The sequence below is a fragment of the Ochotona curzoniae genome, unplaced genomic scaffold (genome assembly GCF_017591425.1).
Source record: "Ochotona curzoniae isolate NIBS_2020 unplaced genomic scaffold, NIBS_Ocur_1.0 contig_2688, whole genome shotgun sequence".
Classification (NCBI taxonomy): domain Eukaryota; kingdom Metazoa; phylum Chordata; class Mammalia; order Lagomorpha; family Ochotonidae; genus Ochotona; species Ochotona curzoniae.
The window spans coordinates 167721-192691 of NW_024465553.1; the positions used below are offsets into that span (position 1 = coordinate 167721).

At 56.3% G+C, this 24971-nt stretch overlaps 2 gene segments (V, D, J or C); both read left to right on the top strand.

Annotated features, from left to right (window-relative positions):
* Window positions 1-2845: 2845 nt before the first annotated feature.
* On the top strand, window positions 2846-6251 carry LOC121153194 (the record flags this gene model as incomplete). The annotated part of the segment is given in 3 exon segments: window positions 2846-3068; window positions 3229-3561; window positions 6045-6251. Coding segments are annotated over 3 exon segments (744 nt in total), but the record flags the coding sequence as incomplete, so codon positions are not given.
* A 3079-nt stretch (window positions 6252-9330) lies between these two features.
* On the top strand, window positions 9331-23425 carry LOC121153195. The segment is given in 7 exon segments: window positions 9331-9335; window positions 11012-11018; window positions 18624-18631; window positions 19479-19639; window positions 19807-20202; window positions 20363-20695; window positions 23199-23425. Coding segments are annotated over 7 exon segments (1098 nt in total).
* Window positions 23426-24971: the final 1546 nt, after the last annotated feature.

Here is a 24971-nt window from a genome sequence, read left to right on the forward strand (position 1 = left end):
GCTGGGCTGAACTGGCTGGGCTGAACTGGCTGGGCTGAGCTGAGCTGGGCTGAGCTGGGCTGAGCTGAACTAAGCTGAACTGTGCTGTGCTTGGCTGGACTGGGCTTGGCAGACTGGGATAAACTGGCTGAGCTGGGCTGGATGAATTGGGAAAACTAAGCTGAGTTGAGCTGAGATTGCCTAGGCTGAGCTGAGCTGGGCTGATTGAGCTGGGTTGAGTTGGACTAGGCTGGGCTAGACATGGCTGGGCTATGCTAAACGGTGCTTACTGTGCTGGGCTCAGCTTAACAAAGCAGGGATTAGCTGAGCAGGGCTGAGTTGAACTAGAAAATTCTGACTGTGCTGGGCTGAACTTGACAGAGCTTGGATTAGCTGAGCAGGGCTGAGCTGGGCTATACTAACTGTGCTGGCCAGCGTTGAGTAGTGCTAGGTTTATCCGAGCTGAGTTTAGCTGAGCTCAGTGAGCTGGGCTGAGATAGGATGAGCTGGCCTGCATTGGATGATCTGCACTATGCTGAGCTGGGCTGAACTGGCCTGAACTGGGCTGAGCCTAGCTTTGCAGGGCTAAGCTGAGCTATTTGGGCTGAGCTAGGCTGACCTGGGTGGGACCGAGTTGGGCTTAGCTGGGCAGTACCAACTACTGGGCTCAGCTTGACAAAGCCAGACTTAGCTGGGCAAGGTTGACCTGAGCTAGTTGGGTTGAGCTGGGCTGAGCTGGGCTGGTCTTAGCTGGGCAAAGCTGGGCTGAATGAAAAGGGCTAAGCTCAGCTTGGCAGATCTGGGCTTAGCTGCGCAGAGCTAATCTGAGACAGTCAGGTGGGGCTGAGCTGGTCTGAGCTGGGCTTGGCTGGTCTGAGCTGGGCTGAATTGGGCTGGGCTGGGCTGGGCTGGGCTGAGCTGGGCAGTGTTAAGCAAAGCTGAGCTGCACTGGGCTAGGCTGGGCTGAGCTAAGCAGTACTGACTGAGCAGGATTCAGCTTGGCATACTTGTACTTAGCTGGACAGGGCCTTGCTGGATGAGGCTGATCTGAATAAGTTAGGTAGAGCTGGGCTGGTCTGAGATGGGCTGAGCTGAGCACAATAAACCTGAGTGGAGCTAAACTGGGCTGAGATGGGATGGGATGGGATGGGATGGGATGGGATGGGCTATTATGGGCTGAACTAGGCTGAATTTAGCACTGATAGCTGAACTATGGTGATCTTGGCTGGTATGGGCTGAGTGGGGATGAACTGAACTGGCTTAGGCATAGGTTTTTGGACTGACTGGGCTAGACTAACTGTGCTAGACTAACCTGAGCTAAGTGGGGCTGAGGTGTGCTGGACTGAGCTGGGACTAACTGGGCTTAAAGGGCTGAGCAAAACTAGGGACAGGTAGAATCCTCTGCTATGTTATGCAAGGCGGGACTGGCTGGGCTGCACTAAACAGAAATTGTACAACTAAGCTGAGCATGTCTCAGCAGAACTGAGCTAGGCTGGGCTGGGCTGCCTGAGGTGAGCTGAACGTTCTGCCCTCTGTGAAATGGCCACCCTAGATTTGGGCTCAGCTAAGCTTCCTGGGCTGAATTCAGCTAGAACCCAGAACCCCTGGCAGCCAGGCACTGCTGTGTTCCCTAGGGGCGCAGCTTGCATCTCAGGCCCCGTCTGTCATCTCAGAGCCACATTCAGGTTCCTGGCAGGAGCTGCCCTAGGCTGTCCTCCAGGACATGTGGCCTGAGGATGTCCATGGCTGATGATGGCAGGTGGGGAGGCTGGGTGTGGGGTCCAGGCTGGAGTGGGCAGGGACCCTGATCAGATATGGGAGGAAAGGACACAGGTAGGTTGGCTCTCGGCTCTCCTCGGCCTTCACCATGTCCAGGCCGTTCCATTCCTCCACATACACCATCCTGAGCACAAGCCAAGGAGACACCTGCCTGTGCACCAAGAGGGTGCAGGGACCCTGGGGGTCTGGTGTCAGTGACAGCTGCATGACCAAACCAGGCTGGAGCAGCACAAGGCTGAGAAGCCAGGCAGGAATCACTAAACAGCAGGATAGCAGACGGTGCCAGGCCAGGTGTGGCCCCACAGCTCTGTGACCTGGGCTCGTCCTAGCCGCTCTGGCCAGGGTTCCACTGCAGAGGCCAACAGGGCCCTGACTTCAGGGGCTCAAGGAGGGTGCAGCTTCATAATGACTGTTGGTTCTGTGTTCCAGCTCCTGCAGCCAACCCCGATGTCTTCCCGCTGAGTACCTGTGTACAGTCATATCATGTCGTTGGCGTTCTAATCCGGGGCTACTTCCCCGTGGGCCCTCTGAGTGTGACCTGCAACGCCAATGGGAACATCACTAAGTTCCCACCTTTCCTGACTCAGCCTGACCCTGAGTTCACCCAGTTCACCTCAATCCGCCTGCTGATACCAGCTAATGGATGTCCTGAGGAAAGCAGTGTGTCCTGCACCGTGGAATACAACAACTACAAAGTGATTGTGGAGGTTCTCTGCCAAGGTCAGAGGCAACTGGGGGTGGGCGGGGCACACTGAGGCTCAGGGCGGGCTGCTGGGCTGGATCTCACAGAACGGAGTGGGGCGGGAGGACAGACTGGACAGGGACGCATGGGAGGAGCATACTGACACACTCATTCCTCTCTGTTTCTGCACATTCACCTCCTTTAGCCAACTGTGACTGTTATGATATCATCCCCGATCCCAGCCAAACAAGCCCAACCTGCGAACCCTGCCCAACATGTCCAACCTGCACAACCTGCGAACCATGCCCAACGAACTGCAAGCCCAGCATCTTCCTGCAGCGGCCAAGCATCAAAGACCTGCTCCTTAACTCAGAAGCCAACATCACCTGCACACTGAAAGGCCTGAAGAACCCCGATGGTGCCGTCTTCACCTGGTCAACCGACACGGGGAACACGGGGAACACGCCTGTGCTGCTTAGTGCCCAGGAGGACTCCTGCGGCTGCTACAGTGTGTCCAGTGTGCTGCCTGGCTGTGCAGAACTCTGGAACCAGGGCACAAAGTTCACATGCACTGTCCAACACCCTGAGATAGAGGGCTCACTGACTGACACCATCAGCAAAGACACAGGTGAGCCCACCACACACACCCCCAGACGCTGCCAGCTGCCCCACTACCCTGCCCACCTCCTCCCTACAGCCCTGGACTGAGGCTCTACACACATCCTCAGAGGGACCCGGAGGCCCAGTCCTGTCCTGCACACATCCCTGACACCTCTGTCCCCTCCCAGGGAACATCATCCCACCCCAGGTGCACCTGCTGCCACCGCCGTCAGAAGAGCTGGCCCTGAACGCACTGGTGACACTGACCTGCCTGGTGCGCGGCTTCAGCCCCAAGGACGTGCTCATCTACTGGCTGCACCTACACAAGCTGGTCCCCAAGGAAGACTTCATCGTGTTTAAGCCCCTGCCAGAACCCAACCAGAATTCCAGCACCTTCGCCGTGACCAGCCTGCTGCGCGTCTCGGTCGTGGATTGGAACAACGGGGACAACTTCTCCTGCGTGGTGGGCCACGAGGGCCTGCCCAAGAACTTCACCGAGAAGACCATCGACCGTCTGTCGGGTAAACCCACCCACGTCAATGTGTCTGTGGTCGTGGCAGACGTGGAAAGTGTCTGCTACTGAGCCGCCTGCCTGCCCTGCCCTGAATAAACTGTGTGCTGGCCCCAGCAGCCCTGCGGGTCCTTGTGCCTGACTGTCTCCCTCAGGGGCTGCAGCCAAAGTGTTGGGGAGGGAGAGATCACCCCAGGCCAGGAGCTTGTGGGGGCCTCAGGCACCTCACCAAGCCCCCCAGCGTGCTCTGTGAGAGTGACTGTGAGTGAGTGAGTTTGAGTGAGTGTGGAAATGTGAGTGAGCTGGTGTGAGCATGTGTGCTTGAGGGTGAGGTGACAAGTAAGTGCTAGGGCATGTGTGTGCTCTGTGAGGGAGTGTGAGTGGACACATGTGTTACTGTGAGCAAATGTACAAGTGAGTGTGTGTCTGTGCAGGTGTGTCAGTAGTGTATGTGTGCATCTGTGAGAACCTGTGCAGGTGTGCTCGTGAGATTGTGAATCAGAGTGCCCTGTGAGATTGTGCCTTCCATGTGACCTGATACTGAGCTGGGTGAATTTGAGGCTGACGCAGAAACAACTCAGAGAGTGCCTGAGCACAGGGGCCACCTAAATCACTTCCTGGGTAACACAGCCATTAGCCCTTAGCTTGCAGCTGAGGAGAGGGGAGGGGGTAGAAAAGGAACCAGGGGCTCAATCCAGGTTCACATGAGGACAGGCACCTGGCATGGAACCCCAGCCAGTCAGAGCATCTGCCCAGGCTGAGAAATCCCCAGAAACACAGGACAGCACGAACTCCCCAAGAGACACACAACAACCACCCATACACCACCATGTGCTCTGTGTGTATACACAGGAGAACACATATTCACATGAGCTCACACCCACACACGCCCAGCCCAGTGCCTGCAGGACACCCACAGCCCATACCCAGCTACAGGATGGTGAGGGGTCTGCCTGCTCAAGCCCTCAGATGGGCTCCTCACACCCCTACTGACCCACTAAGGCAGACCTGTATATTCAGCCATACACAGCTCAACAACCAATTCCACAACCACTCCCACATAGCCACTGCCCCCTGAAAGTCCCCACACTTCAAGCTCCAATCCTGCCACTGCCAATGGGAGTCAAACCAGAGGCCGTGGCAGGGCAAGGGGCCACACCACTCACTCAGGACCCTCCATGGCCTCGGCCCTGCTTAGGGTCCACAGGACATCAGGGGAGCAGTCCCACGACCCATGCAGGCACACCTGGCACCAGGGCTTCCACAAGGGGGAGGCAGGCACGCTGCCCTTGTCCCTGATGCCTCTGAGTCTCCCCAGGGTGTGTGGCTCACTCAGCCTCCTCTCTCAGAGCCCAGGGACGAGAAGCCCCATATACACCCCAGCCACTTGTCCCCAGAACGTCCCATCACCAAGGGACAAGGGCTGAGACAGACCACAGGGGAATGTGTGCCCCACAACAGTGAACAGCATCCCGTGGGGGCCAGGAACTGACCCACAGAAGTAACTCTTGAAAGGGAGGGAACAGGGACAATTAATACATGCAGAACAGGCACTTACGACGATGGATCATGAGAGAGAGAACGATGGATGGATGGATGGATGGATGATGGATGGATGGATGGATGGATGAATGGATAATAGAAGAGTGATAGGTTGGACATGTGCATGGAAGGACAGGTGATGGATGGATAGCTGAGTGGAGGGATGGTGAAATAGAGAGCTGTGGATGATGGATGGATGACAGCTGGATGGGGGTCAGATATGTGGGTGGACTGACTACATGAGGACGGATGGACAGGTAGACAGACGTGAGGATGGATGCACTGAGAGGTGGATGGATGGACAGGCTGTGGGGTGAGAGGAGGCAGGCACGCACAGATGGATGCAAGGATGGTCAGGTGACCAAGGACAGTTCTGTAGCTGGTGAAATGCCAGATGGACAGATGGAAAATAGACTGAGAAATGACAGATAAACAGACATGAGTGATGAACCTCCATAGACACACAGCTCAGCTCCCATGTAATGGCAGACAGCAATGCCTAGCACCCTGGGCCAGCTGCTCGGCCTGTGCTGTGGCCCTCCCCTGGCCTACCTGGCAACACTCCCTGGGAAAGCATCAGAGGCCTCAGGCCACACCCAGCTAGACCTCAAACACTGTGCCTCACACTCAAACCTCCTGGCCAGTGTCAGGTCCTTGCTGGACCAGACCAGGCCCGGCCACCAACAAATGTCAATGTGCAGCCCTGAGCATGAGGCTTATCCCAGGCCCAGGGGTCAGGGGCGCCCCTTCTGTAGAGCTGCCAGCATGGACTCCAGTTCACATGCTGCCAAGTGCCCACATCACTCCATGCAAGGGTGCTGCCCCCAGGACCCTGGGAGCCCTGCCTCATGTCCTCACACCTGAAGGCACCTCTACAGCACCCCTGTAGATCTGGGAGGGGACAGCAAGGCCCAGGCTGGGCAGGACTGGCAGGCCTTCTGTGTCTTGCAGGTGACTGGGAACCCATCCCCTGGGTGATGCTGGATCAAGACAGCCTGGAGGAGGCTCCCGGAGACAGCCTGTGGCCTACCACCATCACCCTCCTCACCCTCTTCCTGCTGAGCCTGTTCTACAGCACTGCGCTCACCATGACCAGCATCCGGGGCACACCTGGCAGCAAAGAGGGACCCCAGTACTGAGGCACAGGTGTTGGTGCCCAAAGCTGTGGTGTGTACACACTCCCAAGGGCAGCGTGTACTGTTGTCACCACTGACAGACCCTCGAAGAGTACTCCTGGAAGACACTTTGTGGTCCTGGGCTCAGCATGAGCATCCCGCAGTGGCAGGATCTGCAGATTCCAGCACATCTTTCTTCTGTAGCCAGGACTGGGCAGCCTAAGCTGCAAAGGACACTTCCTGCGCACAGGATAGTTCCTGTCTTTTCAGGATGGATGCAGGTGGCCACAGCCAGAGAGCAGCCAACCCACCTCACCAACCCATGCACAACCAATAAACACCTCCCTCAGCAAACCAGCTTAACTCTGGGTGAGGATGGGTCAAGGACAAAATGGGACATCAGATTGGCAGCAGTTGACCAGGCCAGCTAGGGACTCAGGATGGGCACACCTGTTGGCCAAGACCTGACCTGACCTGCAGGAGGCTCCAGTCCAACAGGAATGATTCACCAGGAAGGGAGTCCTCAGGCACCACAGGGACAGTAGAAGGGACCCAGTCCTGGTCAGTTGTAGAGGCACTGTTCTGTGGCTGGCCAGGCCCTCACACTAGGCTCTAGTTCTGGTCACTAAACCATATTCATCACCACTATGCCCTGGGTGCTGCTCCTGGTGATGGACACAGGTCCTGGTCACTTGTGCTACTCTGGTTCTTGTTGCTGGTCACAAGACCTGGTCCTGCTCAAACTCTGGTCAAGGTCACTGGGACATGGTACTGGTCACTTGGCCCAGCCCTGGTCACAGGTCCTGGCCTTGACCCCTGGGCGTGACCCTCATCTCTCAGCCCTATTACTGATAACAGGACTCTGCTTCCAATTCTGGACCCTGAGTTTGCCCACATGTTCCCAGAGACCACAGCTGACCCTCGCTGCATACACAGAATCCCCATCAGGAACACACAGGGTCTGATCAATAAATTGTGTCCACAGCACTGAATCTGGTGGCAGATCCTCGAGTGCAGCTCCACATTCTATAATTCCAGTTCTCATCTCAGGTCCAGATCTGATCACTCAGTTCTGGTCCGAGGTACAGACCCTGGTCCCGGACCACAGCCGGATCCTGACCACGGACCTGGAGGGTAGGCTGAGCTCACCTCACATACCTGCACACGGGTCCAGATCCCCACGTGGGTCACATCACTGCCTGCCCAGGTCATGCGTGCTGATGTGCATTGTAGTGCCCTGGTCCTGCTCAAAGCTCCTGGGCCTGCTCACGGAGCCCTGATCTGCCAAGGTCACTGAGGCCTGGACCGTGAATAAGTCCTGGGCCTGCTCACTGGCCATGATCCTCCTGTCAGACAATAGAACACTTCTGAACTTTCTAGAATTATACTCTGAGTCCTTAGCACACATCCCAACTCCTGACTTTTAACCTCCCTAGGATGTGACCTAAGGGAGGAAGTCTTCCCATGTTCCTGTGGGCAACAAAAGGAGGGTCAGATCTGCCCTCAACTCCTTTCAAGAATGGAACAGAGGGGCCCGGCGTGATGACGCAGTGGTTAAGGTCCTCGCCTCGCACTCCTGGGATCCCATATGGGCGCCAGTTCTAATACCGGCAGCCTCGCTTCCCATCCAGTTCCCTGACTGTGGCCCGGGAAAGCAGTCAACGACAGTCCAAAGCTTTGGGACCCTGCACCCGCGTGGGAGACCCGGAAGAGGCTCCTGACTTCGGACTGGCATAGCATCGACCATTGCTTTCACTTGGGGAGTGAATCATCGCACGGAACATCTTCCTCTCTGTCTCTCCTCTCTGTATATCTGCCTTTCCAATAAAAATGAAATAAATCTTAAAAAAAAAAAAAAAAAAAAGAATGGCACAGAGAACTAGAGAGTTGAGAAGGGACTGGCCCAGAACCAGGCTGTGTAAGGTGGACTAGACCATGTGGTCACCAGGTCAGGGCGGCAGTGTGCCTGGCACAGCAGCACCAAGGCTGTCATGCGGTGTTTCCTGTTTTGCTCTTTCTGCAGAAGCTCCCAGTGACCCACACCTGCCGAAACCCCAGAAACAGCCCTGGGCCGGCTGAGTCATCCCAGACACAGCCCAGGTGTCCCAACCCGAGACCTCTCTGGCACAGTCACACCACACACGCAGGCATGGCCAGTGCTCTGAGGCCTGGGCAGGGGCCAGCACAGCCCTGTGGGGTCAGTGGGGACGCCACGGCAGCAGAAGGCCCTAGCACCCTCAGTCAGGAGCAGACTGGACACAGCCAGCCAGCCAGGACCTCACAAGGCCAACGGCTCAGCTCTGCCAGGACCAGCCTAGCTTCTGCCAGGGCCTGCTCAGGCAGCCAGGGGTGCCCCAGTCAGTCAACTCAGCCAGGCTGTCTCTGGGGGACAGAACCACAGCACAGAGGTCCAGAGGACCCAGCTGGTCATCACACTTCCACTCTGCACCTCCCTTCCCCACAGTCAGGGCCAGAATGAAGGGCTCAGCACTGGCCTCCAGAGACCAACTCCATGGGCTGAACCAGGACAACCTGAGACCAGAGCACCAGGAATGGCCTGCGTCCAAAACCACGGCAGCGTCTGAAGAGGGAGACTGAGCCTTGATCCCGAGGAAGGGAGACTTGCCCAACACCTCAGAGTGGGCAAATGGAATGGGGCAGAAACAGAAAGAGAGACAGAGTGGTGGGAAACAAAAAGAGAAGAATGTACCAAGTGAGAGAATCATGGGACATCAAGGGACAGGGAGGATCACTTGATGCCAGACCAGGAGCTCAAGCAGTAGGAAAGACACCAGTTAAAGCTCATATTCCACATCCCACATCGACATCCAGGCCTGGATGTGATTCCTGGCTCCACTGCTGATCCACCTTCCAGCTCATGCAGACAGGCAGCAGGGACAGACCAGTGACCTGATTCCTGCTATGCACAAGAACCTGAAGATCACAGAATGCTCGGGCCAGAGACCAAGGACAAACCCTGTGGGCAAGGGTCCACTCTGGGGCCATGCGCCTGAGCCACAAAACTGTGTGCTTAGGGTGTCCTTGAAACAGCCACAAACTGACCCCTGTTGAGGGTCACACCGTTACCTCCTGATCATGAAGCAGTGGCTGGGGACCACAAAATGAGGTGAGGCCTAAAAACTGTGTGCAATATCAATCCTCTTTTGGGGTCACACTCTTGCTTCCTGATCATGAAGCAGTGGCTGGGCACCATGAAACGGGGTTGTGCTACCAAGCTTGTGCCACATCAATCCTGTATCTTGGCTCTCCACACAGTTCTATAGAAGGTTATGCCACGAGCCTTCTATAGCAATCACATCTCCGCAGAGACAGGAGCCTGCCCTCTGCCTGCCCCGTTTCCATTGTCTCTATCTTGTGTCTGTCTCATTACTGACTTCACCAGTTGCACTTCACGTCCCTCTCCAGCTCTGTTCAGGCATTCACAACATCAACACCGAGAACAAGAAAATCCTGGGAATACATTTAACCAGGACGTAAAAGACTCCTACAGTGAAAATGACAAGACACGAGTGAAAACAATGAAGAAGACTCAAAAAGAGGAGTCACTTCCCATGTTCATGGATCAGAAGAATTTGCTGTGAAAGTAGCCCTGTTACATAACGAGACTGACAGATTCAATGCAATCTCATCAACACACAACTTCTTCCTTCGCGGCTCTGAGAAGATAATCCCCACATTCCTGTGGCAGCACAGTGACCGCCAACAGCAAGGCATTCTGGGACAAAGCAGCAAAGCTGCAGGCGCAGCAATACCCAATGTTAAGACAAACTACAGAGCTGCCAAAATCAAAACAAAGAGGTAGCAGCAAGGGAGCAGTCACTGAGTCCTTCCAGCAGACACCGCAACCAGATAGAAAAACACACACCAACAAACACTGGCCCATGTGCCCAGTGCCACCCTGCACCCTGACAGAAATCCACACCAACAGACACTGAGTGTTGGCACCGTACCTAACACCACCCTGCACTCAAACCCCAGAAAGCAATCCACATGCCAACAGACACTGAGTGTTGGCACAGATGCCCAATGCCACCGGGCAGGAGGACAGACCCTTCAAGGAACATCATAGCAAGCACGGGCACACACACTCACACACACACACACGCACGCGGGACAGGAACCAGCATTCCACAATTCCCATCCCATACAAAGAACAACTCCACTGGATCCAAGATCTACAGAGCACCTGAACGTGGAGACCACCAGGAGGGAACACGAAAAACACGTCCAGATGCAGGCATGGCTGAGACTACAAAAGCACGGGCCACCAACACTAAACTAGACAGCAGAGAGTCCCTCAAACTAAGATGCTTCTGCACACAAAGGAACACTCAACACAGGGAAGACACAGACAACAGCAGGGCAAAGCATTGGAAAACTGTCTTTCTGACAAGGATTAGTATCCAGAAAGAACCCGCCTGCAGGCAGATGCCTAAGTTATACTGTACCTAGGCATGTGTCACACTTCAGGGAGAAAAGCAGCTAATAGTCCCCCACATTCTGGGCCTGGTTAATGACAGATATGTATTAACTATGCCACTGTGCAGACCAGGCAGAGCCAAGCCACTGCACCTGCTGCTGAATGCCAAGGTAAGGGCAGCTGTGCCAACCTGGGCCACAGCACCCACCAACACAGGTAACACCTGGGATGGAGGGGGTAGGCCCAATAGGTAGGGCTGCAAGGACTCCCCTGATGGACCATTGCTCCACTGGTGAGTGTGAGAGCTGGGACTGAGGACAGACCAGACTGGACAGGGCTACAAAGCCCATTGGCCTGCATGTGAGCTGGGTTAGGGCCCGAGCCAGGCTGGGCTAAGTAACCATATCCACTGGGCAGGTATGAACCAGAGTAAGTGCAGGCTGGCTGGGCTTTGCTGCAGCATCAGCTGGCAGGTGCTGGGACTGGGGACAAGTCCTGGCAGGCTAGACCATAGAACCACCTGAAAGCTGCAAGACCCATACAGGGAGTAGGCCTTGCAGGAAAATTGCAGGCACCCTTCTGATACGCTGCAGCTCCCACTGGTGAGCATGACAACCAGGCCTGGGAGAGGGCTCGGCTAGACAGCTGGTAGCACCCGTCAGCTTGTGTGTGGGCTGGATGGTGGTGTCAGTTGGGCTGAGCTAGGCTCCAACACCCATTGGTGTGTATGAGAACCAAATGGGATGTGGGATGGATCAGACCAGTCTGCTGCACATACCTGCATGCACTGAGTGTGGCCCTGGTGGGAGTTACTGGGATCACTCCAACGGGGCTACAGTTCCTGCTGGGGTGTGTGAGGGCTGAGTGTGTGGTGGGCAGGGTTGGGCTGGGGTGAAGCATCTATTGGTTTGTATATGAGATGGGGCTGGGGACAGAACTGACCAGGTGACTGCAGCACCACTGTGTTTAGGCTGATGTGGGTGATGGACTGAGCCAGAACCCACACTGGCTGACTCACAGGAGTCAGGTCTGGAGTCACCTCGGGCAGGGTTTCTTTGAGGACACCCTTACACACAACAGGATCACTGAACTCAGAACTTTCACCACGGTGAAAATCACAGCCTATGTGGTCTGACCATGGAGTGCATGTGTCAGAACTGGGTCTTCTTGATTTCTGAACCTTGTGCAGAGGATGGCATGCCCAGATGTTCATGGAGGTCATGACAGCAGTTCATTGAGGCCTGCAGAGGACATCTAGTACGTGGAGGCCAAATAAATCGGACAGCTCTCCCAGTGACAGCAAGTATCTGGGCAAACAGACTCTAAGGTAGACTAAGCCAGTAATGGAACTTGGAGGATTTCCTCAACCCTGGAACAACAAAGCCAACAGCATCTCAGAACTATCACAACCACTTGAGCAGTGCCCTCAGAACCTGCCCCACATCGGGGACCCTAGGATGACGTCAGGCGGCCGTCCCCCATTCCCAGACACTGATGCGGCTGGGCTGCTGGGAATGGCCCTCTCCCCTTCTCTCCCAAATTTCCCAGGATACAGGAAGAAAAAAGGAGATTGGAGCCAGTTGTCTCATGCACTTTCCCATTTCTCAACCCTCCCCACCCTAATCGGTGGCCCCTATGGGTATGCATCCCTCTCAACTATGCAATCAGCAAAAGCAAAATGAAGTTTATGATTTAAAAACAAAAAGAGGGCCCAACATGGTAGACTACCAGCTAAATTCCTCACCTTGCATGCACCAGAATCCCATAAAACACTGGTTCTAATCCCAGTAGGCCCGCTACCCATCCAGCTCCCTGCCTGTGGCCTGGGAATGCAGCTAAGATGATCCAAAGCCTTGGCACCCTGCACCCGCGTGGGAGAACAGAAGAGGCTCCTGGCTTCAGGCTTCGTACCACCATAGCTACAGCTGTAGTAGCCTCATGGGAAGTGAATCATTGGATGGAAGATCTTCCTCTGTCTCTTGCTCTCTGTATATTTGCCCTCCCAAATAAATAAATACATAAATGTGAAAAAAAAATTTTAGAAAAACACCAACAAAGAGGCACACATACCAGTTTAGCTGTCAAGAACATGTAAATACAAACCAGAGTTAGGGATCGCCTCCCTCCAGGGACTGTGGCTAGTGTCAGACACACAATAGCACCTGCTGGTGAGGATGAGGATGACGAAGGGGTGAGTCCTTATGCACTGCAGGGTGCAAACAGGCACAGAAACATGAAGAAGAGCAAGGGGCCCCTTTAAACTGGAAATAGAGCTGCTCCACTGGACCCAGCACCCCTCTCATGGTGAGAACATGAAGGGTTAAAATGAGCCTGAGAACACAGCCCTGCGCCCAGGCTCACAGCAGCAGGATTCAGGACAGCCCAGACATGGGATCAACCAGGCGTCCACCAGGCAGAGGAACAGAGCAAGAACACGTGGGACGGAGGCCCGCAGGACAGCAGCTGGCCACCATGAGCCCCCACCACACACCTGCCCCTTAATGCCGTAGTAGAGCAAGATTCAGAGGCAGGAACCCTGACCCTGCTGACAGAACTGGACAGCTGAGCTACCCTGGGAACAGCCTCCAAGCTGTCTACAAGCTAGAAAACAGAACCGCCAGGTTTTCCCAGCCTTTGTCCTGCCGTGCCTTCAGCTCCCCGGTCCGTGGCCTGGGGACCTGCACTGGGTACCCCCACCCCTCCTCACGCAAGCCTCACACCCCGAGCTGGCTCTGCCAGGCTCATGAGGGCAGTCTTGGTCCCTGGAAGGTTCCCTACATGGAGGAGCTATGTGGGCAGCTCGCCTCCAGAACTGCTTCTCCACCTGCCAGACAAGGCCAGCTCCCAAGGGGCTGGCAAGCCAACCTGAGGAGACCCCACAGACACAGACAGGAGTTCACGGCCAGAACAACCCATCACTTGCTAAGGACATGAGAGCAGGCCGTGGATAAAAGCCACCCCTGGCACATTGTAGACAGGAATGCAAGATGGCCCAGCAGCAGGGAACACGGCCAAGGCCCCATGAGTCATGATTCCATTACAAGCATGGATTCAGAGGAGGTGAGTCTGCCTCAGGCAGGCAAAGGGTGATGGTTTACTCATGGCTGGGCCTGCCACAGCAGCAGGAAAGAGGGCTTGCCACTCAGCCAGGATACAAGACAGAAGGATGGATACACAGGACAACTGATGGAAAACAGCCTGTTCCCACCCACAGGAGACAACCACCAGAGGGAATCAGGTCTGCCCCAGACCACCCACCCACCACACTTCGACACCTTGCTGTGGCGCCCCATCCTAAAGAGGTTCAGACACATAGACATACCACATCCACCAACCAGGCATACCATCGGTGCAGGCTTTGACCCTTGGAGTTGCTCCCAGCCCAAGACCACCTCACCAGTCACTCAGCACCTCCCTCTGTGATAGGGGTGCTCCACTTGATAGCTAGCTCCCATTTGCAGGTTAGACAGCAAGGACAGTGCAGGAAAGGAGGCCCCCTGCCCTGCCCACCGCCCGGGCCACTCAAGTTAGACACATCTGAGGAAACTGGCTCCAGAGGCTCCGGGCACCTGACCCCTCCTGCCTCACACTGCACCCACTTCAGTTAATGAACTGCATGGAAACACTGGGCTCTGGCCACTCCCATCCAGCCTCCTGCCACTTAGGTAACTGACTGTGTGGAACCTGTACTGCTCGCCTTTCAATCTGATTGGAGGATGAGAGCTGAACAAAGCTTGACCTGGGCAGCCCAGTGCAGTGGCTCCTGGAGCGTAGTGGGAGCTGCTGCCGACAAGCTAGGCCAAGAAAGACTCCTGCTATCATCCTACACTTCTGTCTGCTGTGATCTCTCACTCTCTGTCTGCTGTTCCCACACAGGGGCACACTCCCTCTACATGTCCCCAGCATTCCTCAAGGTCTCCAGGTCATAGTTCTCGCGACACTTCCTTGCAAAAGTCCACATCAAACTCCCACAAAGGCCCCGACTGGAAGGTGCCACATAGACCTGGGAGAGGACTCTGAGTGGGCAAGCAGCAGGTGCTAAGGGCAGAGGGACCGCTTCCTCAGGCCATCAGGCTGCCCAGCAAGCACAGGGAGCTGTGCCTGGTGCCCACTGTCCGGCTTCCTGCTGCTCCTCTTCCCTTCCCTCAGGGCAGCCTTCCCTTTCAGTGCCTTCCAGTTCCTGTGTGTGCTGAAAGGAACGGCCTCAGATCTCAGTACTGTGCTCGGTGCTCCAGGGGAAGTTCCTGTTGCTCCTGAGACACTGACTTGTCCTGGGGCAGGCGATGGCACAGCAGGGAGAGCGAGCTGCGAGAACTCCACACACCTCATGGCAGCTCTGGGATCACATCCTGCTCCAGTCCAGGTCCCAGTGTCCTGCCAACACCTCCCTGGGAGGCAGCAGTGACAACACAAGGACACAACCCACATAGAGACCCGATGGAGTTCCCGGGTTCTGACATCAGCCTTGCCCTTCCAGGCTGTCATCTGTCTCTCTCTCTCTCTTTCTTCTCTCCAACTGTTCTCACATCACAGTGGCCATCCCGCCCTTAGATCAGGTGCAGATCCCTGCAGGAAAAGAAGACACTCGGCCAAGGTGACCACGTCAGGCATCGTCCACACATCCAGAGTTCTCTGTGGTCAGCGCAAGACACTGCGGTCCCAGAACCAGGGCCATCCAACCAGGACCCCTTGGCTACAGGCTCTCCCATGGACTATCCGTAGCCAGGGCACCTTCAGGTTACTCCCTACCATCCAAGGCACAGATGAGGCTCCCTCAGAAAGAAGACTCCAGGCCCCCCATCCAAACACATCGAGTCCCCCTTGGAGGAGCCAAGGCAGGTGTGTGCAGCATCTGCCCACTCACTCCCCCTGCCAAAGAACGTGGGACAAGGCCCCACTGGTTCATCCAAGAGACAGAGGACACAGGGATGGATGCGGAGAGCACAGGGCCACCCTGGACATCACACTCTGCCTGTGGGCACTGGACACAGACCCTGGAGAGAAAGCTCTAGCCAGGGAGCAGGGAGGCTGAGCTACAGCTGCAAGGGCTTTAGACAGGAACCCCAGCTACCTCTGGGACTCACCAGGATGGGGCAGCCCAGCCCAGTCTCAGGCTGCAGGAACACCAGACCATGGCACAAAGCTTCTCCCTACACTGACACCAACTCTGTGGTCCCACAGGGCTTCTCCAAGGCTCCAAGGCTCCTGAAGACCACAGTGGCCCTGCCATGCCCAGGGGCCACCCTCTGGCCTCCTCAATACATCCATCCCTAACCCCAGCCTCTCTGAGCCTTGGTGTCCAGTAAAGTCTCTTTCCCTGCATCTCAGCCCACAGCACAGTCCTGGGCCAGGCCACACGGAGCTCTGATCCCATCATTGTGCCAGGGGTCACAACGCAGGCCACATACACCTGTCCCCACCACAGCCAGACCACAGACCAGACATCGCGTGCAGGCAAGCAACAGTGTCTGTCACAGCAGGAAGTGGTGAGTGACCCCATCTTGGGGACCACAGACAGTCATGCAGCCCCTCCCCAACCTGCACTTCTCATCCAGCCCACCCACTCACGGCAAAGGGCCAGGACAGCCGCACAGCTTTCCCGAGGAGCTGAACAGGCCCAGCTCCCTCTGCACTCAACCCCTCTGCACCCAGCAGCCAGGGCAGCAATGAAAAGTCTGACACTGACACGGACCCACAGCACAAGTCAGCCTGCACCCCACCATGGGGGATGCTCCAGCACATGAGGTGGGTCCTCCAGGATCTCGGCCGCCACATTTGGGGAGTCTCAGCCACACTGGTCCTAAGCGTCCTGGGGTGGAGGAAGAACAGGTTGGACAGAGAGGGGAAGGACGAGAGAGCACAGCCAGCACCCAGGCCCCCAGGCAGGACACTGCCACGAACTGAGCAGGCTGGGTCCAGCTGGGCTTGGTGATCAGCCTAGTCCAGCAAACAGAGCTTGGTTAGGACAAGCAGAGTCACTGGCCCCGGTGACAGGAGCCCTGTGGGCTGACATGAGACCTGGGCTGGGCTGAGACAGACGAGGGGAGGACATGGGGGCACTGAGGGACGGCCACAGCCAGCTGGACTAGGCTCAGCCCAGATGGACTCACATGGCTGAACTGAGCTCAGTTGACCTGGACTATGCTAAGTTTCTGTGCTGAACTGATCTTAACTGGGCTGCGCTGGCCTGAGCTGAACTGCCTTTCTGGATTGAAATGAGCTGAATTCAGGCAAGCTGAGTAGAACAGGTCTGAATGGTATAAGCTTAGTTGAATAGGGCTGGCTGAGCTGGACTGGGCTAGACTGGCTTAAGCTGGGTTGAAATGGGCAGAATTGGGCTGGGTTGAGCTGTGTTGAGCCTGACTGGACAGAACAGAGGTGTGCTGTGCTGACTGACAGGGTGACCTGAGCTGGGCTGGCTGGTCTGAGCTGGGCTAAACTGGGCTGACTCTGCTGGGCTGGGCTGGGCCTGTCTGTTCTACGCAGAATAGGTTTGAGCTGGACTGACTGAACTGGGCTAAGTTGAGGTTACTGGACTGAGCTGAGCTGGGCTGGGCTGAGCCTGCAGTTCTGGGTTGAGATGAACTGAATTGCGATGAGCTGAGTAGAACGGGCCTGAAATGTTTGAGCTAGGTTGAGCTGGACTGGGCAGAATAGGGCTGATCTAGGTGGGGTTTGTTGAGCAGACTAGATCTGTGCTGAGCTGAGTTGAGCTGACTTGACTAGGAGGAAAAGGTTATGTTGAGCTGAGCTGCGGTGAGCTGAGCTCATCTGGCAAGGCAGAGCTTAGTTGGACTGAACTGGGATAAGGTGAGCCTGGCTGAGCTTACTCAAGCTGGGCTAAGCTGAGGTGTCTGAGCTGGGCAGGGGTGAGTGAACTGAGCTAAGCTGCACTGGGCTGGGCTGAGCTGGGTTGATTGATCAGTTGCACTTAGCTGAGTATGCTGGGTGGAGATGAACTGTGCTGGGCTGTGCTGGGCTGTGCTGGGCTGTGCTGGACTGTGCTGGGTTGAGCTGGGTTGGTTGCTCAGCTGCCCTTAGCTGAGCAGTGCTGGGCAGAGATAGGCTGTGCTGGGCTGCACTGAGCAGGTTGGTTGAGCTATAAATAGCTAAACTGGGATGAGCAGAGCTGAGCTAAATTGCACTGAAATGGGCAGGGCTGGGTGAGCTGAGCTGAGCCGGGCTTAACAGGGTGGTTGAGCTGAGTCGGACTTACAGGACTCACTAGGCTGGGCTGAGTTATTCTGGAATGAGCTGGGCAGAGCTCAGCTGGACTTAGCTGGGCTGGGAAGTACTACAATGGGCTGGGGTGGCTAAAATGACCTGATCTAGGCTGTGTGATCTGCATTGAATATTCATTCAGAGCAGGGCAGAACTGAGCTAGATTAACCTAACATAAGGTGCCATGACTGGTGTGGGCAGTACTGGCTGAGCTGAGATGGTTGTGTTGAGCTTGGCTAAGCTGGCTCAGCTGGACATGGTGGGGATTGCCTAGGCTGAGCCGAGTTCAGCTAGACTGGGATAATGTGGCCAGGACTGAGCTTGCTGAGTTGGGCTGGACACAGCAGAGCAGGACTGAGCAGGGCTAAACTGGCCTGATCTAGTCTGAGTGAGTTGGCTTGAGCTGAGCTCAGCTGGGCTGGGCTGGGCTGGGCTGGGCTGGGCTGGGCTAGGCCTGTCTGGGCTCCCTGAAGTTAGCAGAAAGTTTTGGCCTCTCTGGGATGGCCACCCTACGCTTGGGCTCAGCTGAGCTTCCTGGGCTGAATTCACTTGGAACCCAGAGCCCCTGGCAGCCAGGCACTGCTGTCTTCCTTAGGGGCACAGCCTGCATCTCAGGCTGTCTGTCATCTCAGAGCCACATTCAGGTTCCTGGCAGGAGCTGCCCTAGGCTGTCCTCCAGGGCATGTGGCCTGAGGATGTCCGTGCTTGGTGATAGCAGGTGGTGAGGCTGGATGTGGGATCTAGGCAAACTAGGATGAAATGTCTGGGCTGAGCTGAGCAGACTGGGATGAATTGGCTGAGCTAAGGTGGGCTGGGCAATCTGGACTGAGCTGTGCTTAGTTGGGCTAGGCTGGGCTGAGCTAGGCTGGACTGAGCTCCCTGGGCTGGGTTGTTTGAACTGTGTTCCTTAGGCTGCATCTCGGGGTCTGTCATCTCAGAGCCACATTCAGGTTCCTGGCAGGAGCTGCCCTAGGCTGTCCTCCAGGACATGTGGCCTGAGGATGTCCATGGCTGATGATGGCAGGTGGGGAGGCTGGGTGTGGGGTCCAGGCTGGAGTGGGCAGGGACCCTGATCAGATATGGGAGGAAAGGACACAGGTAGGTTGGCTCTTGGCTCTCCTCGGCCTTCACCATCTCCAGGTCGTTCCTTTCCTCCACATGCACCATCCTGAGCACAAGCCAAGGTAGCGCCTGCCTGTGCACAAAGAGGGTGCAGGGACCCTGGGGGTCTGGTGTCAGTGACAGCTGCATGACCAAGCCAGGCTGGAGCAGCACAGGGCTGAGAAGCCAGGCAGGATCACTGGACAGCAGGATCGCAAACAGTGACAGGCCAGGCGTGGTGTCCCCACAGCTCTGTGACCTGTGCTTGTCCTAGCCGCTCTGGCCAGGGTTCCACTGCAGAGGCCAACAGGGCCCTGACTTCAGGGGCTCAAGGAGGGTGCAGCTTCATAATGACTGTTGGTTCTGTGTTCCAGCTCCTGCAGCCAAACCCGACGTCTTCCCGCTGAGTACCTGTGTACAGTCATATCATGTCGTTGGCGTTCTAATCCGGGGCTACTTCCCCGTGGGCCCTCTGAGTGTGACCTGCAACGCCAATGGGAACATCACTAAGTTCCCACCTTTCCTGACTCAGCCTGACCCTGAGTTCACCCAGTTCACCTCAATCCGCCTGCTGATACCAGCTAATGGATGTCCTGAGGAAAGCAGTGTGTCCTGCACCGTGGAATACAACTACAACTACAACGTGAATGTAGAGGTTCCCTGCCAAGGTCAGAGGGCAGCTGGGGGTGGGGCACGGCACACTGAGGCTCAGGGCGGGCTGCTGGGCTGGATCTCACAGAACGGAGTGGGGCGGGAGGACAGACTGGACAGGGACGCATGGGAGGAGCATACTGACACACTCATTCCTCTGTTTCTGTACATTCGCCTCCTTTAGCCAACTGTGACTGTACCTGCCCAACATACCCAACATGCCCAACATGCCCAACCTGCACAACCTGCGAACCATGCCCAACGAACTGCAAGTCCAGCATCTTCCTGCAGCGGCCAAGCATCAAAGACCTGCTCCTCAACTCAGAAGCCAACATCACCTGCACACTGAAAGGCCTGAAGAACCCCGATGGTGCCGTCTTCACCTGGTCAACCGACACGGGGAACACGGGGAACACGCCTGTGCTGCTTAGTGCCCAGGAGGACTCCTGCAGCTGCTACAGTGTGTCCAGCGTGCTGCCTGGCTGTGCAGAACTCTGGAACCAGGGCACAAAGTTCACATGCACTGTCCAACACCCTGAGATAGAGGGCTCACTGAATGACACCATCAGCAAAGACACAGGTGAGCCCACCACACACACCCCCAGACGCTGCCAGCTGCCCCACTACCCTGCCCACCTCCTCCCTACAGCCCTGGACTGAGGCTCTACACACATCCTCAGAGGGACCCGGAGGCCCAGTCCTGTCCTGCACACATCCCTGACACCTCTGTCCCCTCCCAGGGAACATCATCCCACCCCAGGTGCACCTGCTGCCACCGCCGTCAGAAGAGCTGGCCCTGAACGCACTGGTGACACTGACCTGCCTGGTGCGCGGCTTCAGCCCCAAGGACGTGCTCATCTACTGGCTGCACCTACACAAGCTGGTCCCCAAGGAAGACTTCATCGTGTTTAAGCCCCTGCCAGAACCCAACCAGAATTCCAGCACCTTCGCCGTGACCAGCCTGCTGCGCGTCTCGGTCGTGGATTGGAACAACGGGGACAACTTCTCCTGCGTGGTGGGCCACGAGGGCCTGCCCAAGAACTTCACCGAGAAGACCATCGACCGTCTGTCGGGTAAACCCACCCACGTCAATGTGTCTGTGGTCGTGGCAGACGTAGAAAGTGTCTGCTACTGAGCCGCCTGCCTGCCCTGCCCTGAATAAACTGTGTGCTGGCCCCAGCAGCCCTGCGGGTCCTTGTGCCTGACTGTCTCCCTCAGGGGCTGCAGCCAAAGTGTTGGGGAGGGAGAGATCACCCCAGGCCAGGAGCTTGTGGGGGCCTCAGGCACCTCACCAAGCCCCCCAGCGTGCTCTGTGAGAGTGACTGTGAGTGAGTGAGTTTGAGTGAGTGTGGAAATGTGAGTGAGCTGGTGTGAGCATGTGTGCTTGAGGGTGAGGCGACAAGTGCTAGGGCATGTGTGTGCTCTGTGAGGGAGTGTGAGTGGACACATGTGTTACTGTGAGCAAATGTACAAGTGAGTGTGTGTCTGTGCAGGTGTGTCAGTAGTGTATGTGTGCATCTGTGAGAACCTGTGCAGGTGTGCTCGTGAGATTGTGAATCAGAGTGCCCTGTGAGATTGTGCCTTCCATGTGACCTGATACTGAGCTGGGTGAATTTGAGGCTGACGCAGAAACAACTCAGAGAGTGCCTGAGCACAGGGGGCACCTCAATAACTTCCTGGGTAACACAGCCATTAGCCCTTAGCTTGCAGCTGAGGAGAAGGGAAGGGGTGGCAAACGAACCAGGGGCTCCATCCAGGTACACATGAGGACAGGCACCTGGCATGGAACCCCAGCCAGTCAGAGCATCTGCCCAGGCTGAGAAATCCCCAGAAACACAAGACAGCACGAACTCCCCAAGAGACACACAACAACCACCCATACACCACCATGTGCTCTGTGTGTATACACATGAGAACACATATTCACATGGGCTCACACCCACACACGCCCAGCCCAGTGCCTGCAGGACACCCACAGCCCATACCCAGCTACAGGATGGTGAGGGGTCTGCCTGCCCAAGCCCTCAGATGGGCTCCCCACACCCCTACTGACCCACTAAGGCAGACCTGTATATTCAGCCATACACAGCTCAACAACCAATTCCACAACCACTCCCACATAGCCACTGCCCCCTGAAAACCCCACACTTCAAGCTTCAATCCTGCCACTGCCAATGGGAGTCAAACCAGAGGCCGTGGCAGGGCAAGGACCACACCACTCACTCAGGACCCTCCATGGCCTCGGCCCTGCTTAGGGTCCACAGGGCATCAGGGGAGCAGTCCCATGACCCATGCAGACACACCTGGCACCAGGACGTCCACAAAGGGGGAGGCTGGCACCCTGCCATTGTCCATGGTGCCTCTGAGTCTCCCTAGGGTGTGTGGCTCACCCAGCCTCCTCTCTCAGAGCCCAGGGATGAGAAGCCCCATATACACCCCAGCCACTTGTCCCCAGAACGTCCCATCACCAAGGGACATGGGCTGAGGCAGACCACAGGGGAATGTGTGCCCCACAACAGTGAACAGCATCCCGTGGGGGCCAGGAACTGACCCACAGAAGTAACTCTTGAAAGAGAGGGAACAGGGACAATTAATACATGGAGAACAGGCACTTGTGACAATGGATCATGAGAGTGAACGATGCATGGATGGATGGACGGATGGATGATGGATGGATGGATGGATGGATGGATGGACAGACAGTTTGATGAATGGATGGATAATAGAAGAGTGATAGGTTGGACATGTGCATGGAAGGACAGGTGATGGATGGATAGCTGAGTGGAGGGATGGTGAAATAGAGAGCTGTGGATGATGGATGGATGACAGCTGGATGGGGGTCAGATATGTGGGTGGACTGACTACATGAGGACAGATGGACAGGTAGACAGACGTGAGGATGGATGCACTGAGAGGTGGATGGATGGACAGGCTGTGGGGTGAGAGGAGGCAGGCACGCACAGATGGATGCAAGGATGGTCAGGTGACCAAGGACAGTTCTGTAGCTGGTGAAATGCCAGATGGACAGATGGAAAATAGACTGAGAAATGACAGATAAACAGACATGAGTGATGAACCTCCATAGACACACAGGCTCAGCTCCCATGTAACGGCAGACAGCAATGCCTAGCACCCTGGGCCAGCTGCTCGGCCTGTGCTGTGGCCCTCCCCTGGCTTACCTGGCAACACTTCCTGGGAAAGCATCAGAGGCCTTGGGCCACACCCAGCTAGACCTCACACATTGAACCTCACACTCAGACCTCCCGGCCAGTGTCAGGTCCTCGCTGGACCAGACCAGGCCCGGCCACCCGCGAGTGTCAGTGTGCAGTCCTGAGCATGAGGCTTATCCCAGGCCCAGGGGTCAGGGACACCCCTTCTGTAGAGCTGCCAGGATGGACTCCAGTTCATGTGCTGCCAATGCTCACCTCACGTAATGCAAGTGCGCAGTCCCCAGGACCCTGGGAGCCCTGCCTCATGTCCTCAAACCTCAAGACACCTCTACAGCACCCCTGTAGATCTGGGAGGGGACAGCGAGGCCCAGGCTGGACAGACTAGCAGGCCTTCTGTGTCTTGCAGGTGACTGGGAACCCATCCCCTGGGTGGTGCTGGATCAAGACAGCCTGGAGGAGACCCCCGGAGACAGCCTGTGGCCCACCACCATCACCCTCCTCACCCTCTTCCTGCTGAGCCTGTTCTACAGCACCGCACTCACTGTGACCAGCATCCGGGGCACACCTGGCAGCAAAGAGGGACCCCAGTACTGAGGCACAGGTGTTGGTGCCTAAAGCTGTGAGCAGACACTTCAATGATAGCATATACTGTTCTCACCACTGACTGATCCTCGAAGAGTACGCCTGGAAGACACTTGGTGGGCCTGGGCTCAGTGTGAGCATCCCAAAGGGGCAGGACCAGCAGATACCAGCACATCTTTCTTCTGTGGCCAGGACTGGGCAGCCTAAGCTGACAAAGACACTTACCGCGCTCAGGAGAGTTCCTGTCTTTTCAGGATGGATGCAGGTGGCCCTGGAACAGCAACTCCACAGCCAGAGAGCAGCCAACCCGCCCCACCAACCCATGCCCAACCAATAAACACCTCCCTCAGCAAACGAGCTTAACTCTGGGTGAGGATGGGTCAAGGACAAAATGGGACAAAGACTAGCAGCTGCTGACCCAGCCAGCTCAGGGACTCAGGATGGGCACACCTGTTGGCCAAGATCTGACCTGACCTGCAGGAGGCTCCAGTCCAACAGGAATGCTTCACCAGGAAGGGAGTCCTCAGGTACCACGGGGACAATGGAAGGGACCCAGTCCTGGTCAGTGGTCCAGGCCCTGTTCTGTTGTTGGTCACAAGACCTGGTCCTTCTCAAACTCTGGTCAAGGTCGTTGAGACATGGTACTGGTCACTTGGCCTAGCCCTGGTCACAGGTCCTGGCCTTGACCCCTGGGCGTGACCCTCATCTCTCAACCCTATTACTGATAACAGGACTCTGCTTCCAATTCTGGACCCTGAGTTTGCCCACATGTTCCCAGGGACCACAGCTGACCCTCGCTGCATACACAGAATCCCCATCAGGAACACACAGGGCCTGATCAATAAATTGTGTCCACAGCACTGAATCCGGTGACAGATCCTCAAGTGCAGCTCCACATTCTGTAATTCCAGTTCTCATCTCAGGTCCAGATCTGATCACTCAGTTCTGGTCCGAGGTACAGACCCTGGTCCCGGACCACAGCCGGATCCTGACCACGGACCTGGTGGGCAGGCTCACCTCACATACCTGCACACGGGTCCAGATCCCCACATGGGTCACATCACTGCCTGCCCAGGTCATGCGTGCTGATGTGCATTGTAGTGCCCTGGTCCTGCTCAAAGCTCCTGGGCCTGCTCACGGAGCCCTGATCTGCCGGGGTCACTGAGGCCTGGACCGTGAATAAGTCCTGGGCCTGATCACTCGCCATGATCCTCCAGTCAGGCAATAGAACACTTCTGAACTTTCTAGAATTGTACTCTGAGTCCTTAGCACACATCCCAACTCCTGACTTTTAACCTTCCTGGGACATGACCTTCAGAATAGGGGAAGCCTTCCCATGTTCTCCTTGGACACCACAGGGAGTGAGTGTCAGGTTCTATCGTAAACTTCTTTCAAGAATGGACAAGAGTGACGGGGCTAGGGAGCAGACAAAGGACTGGCCCAGGTCCAGGCTGTGTGAGGTGGACTAGCCCATGTGGTCACCAGGTCAGCGTGGCAGTGTGCCTGGCACAGCAGCACCAAGGCTGTCATGCGGTGTTTCCTGTTTTGCTCTTTCTGCAGAAGCTCCCAGTGACCCACACCTGCCGAAACCCCAGAA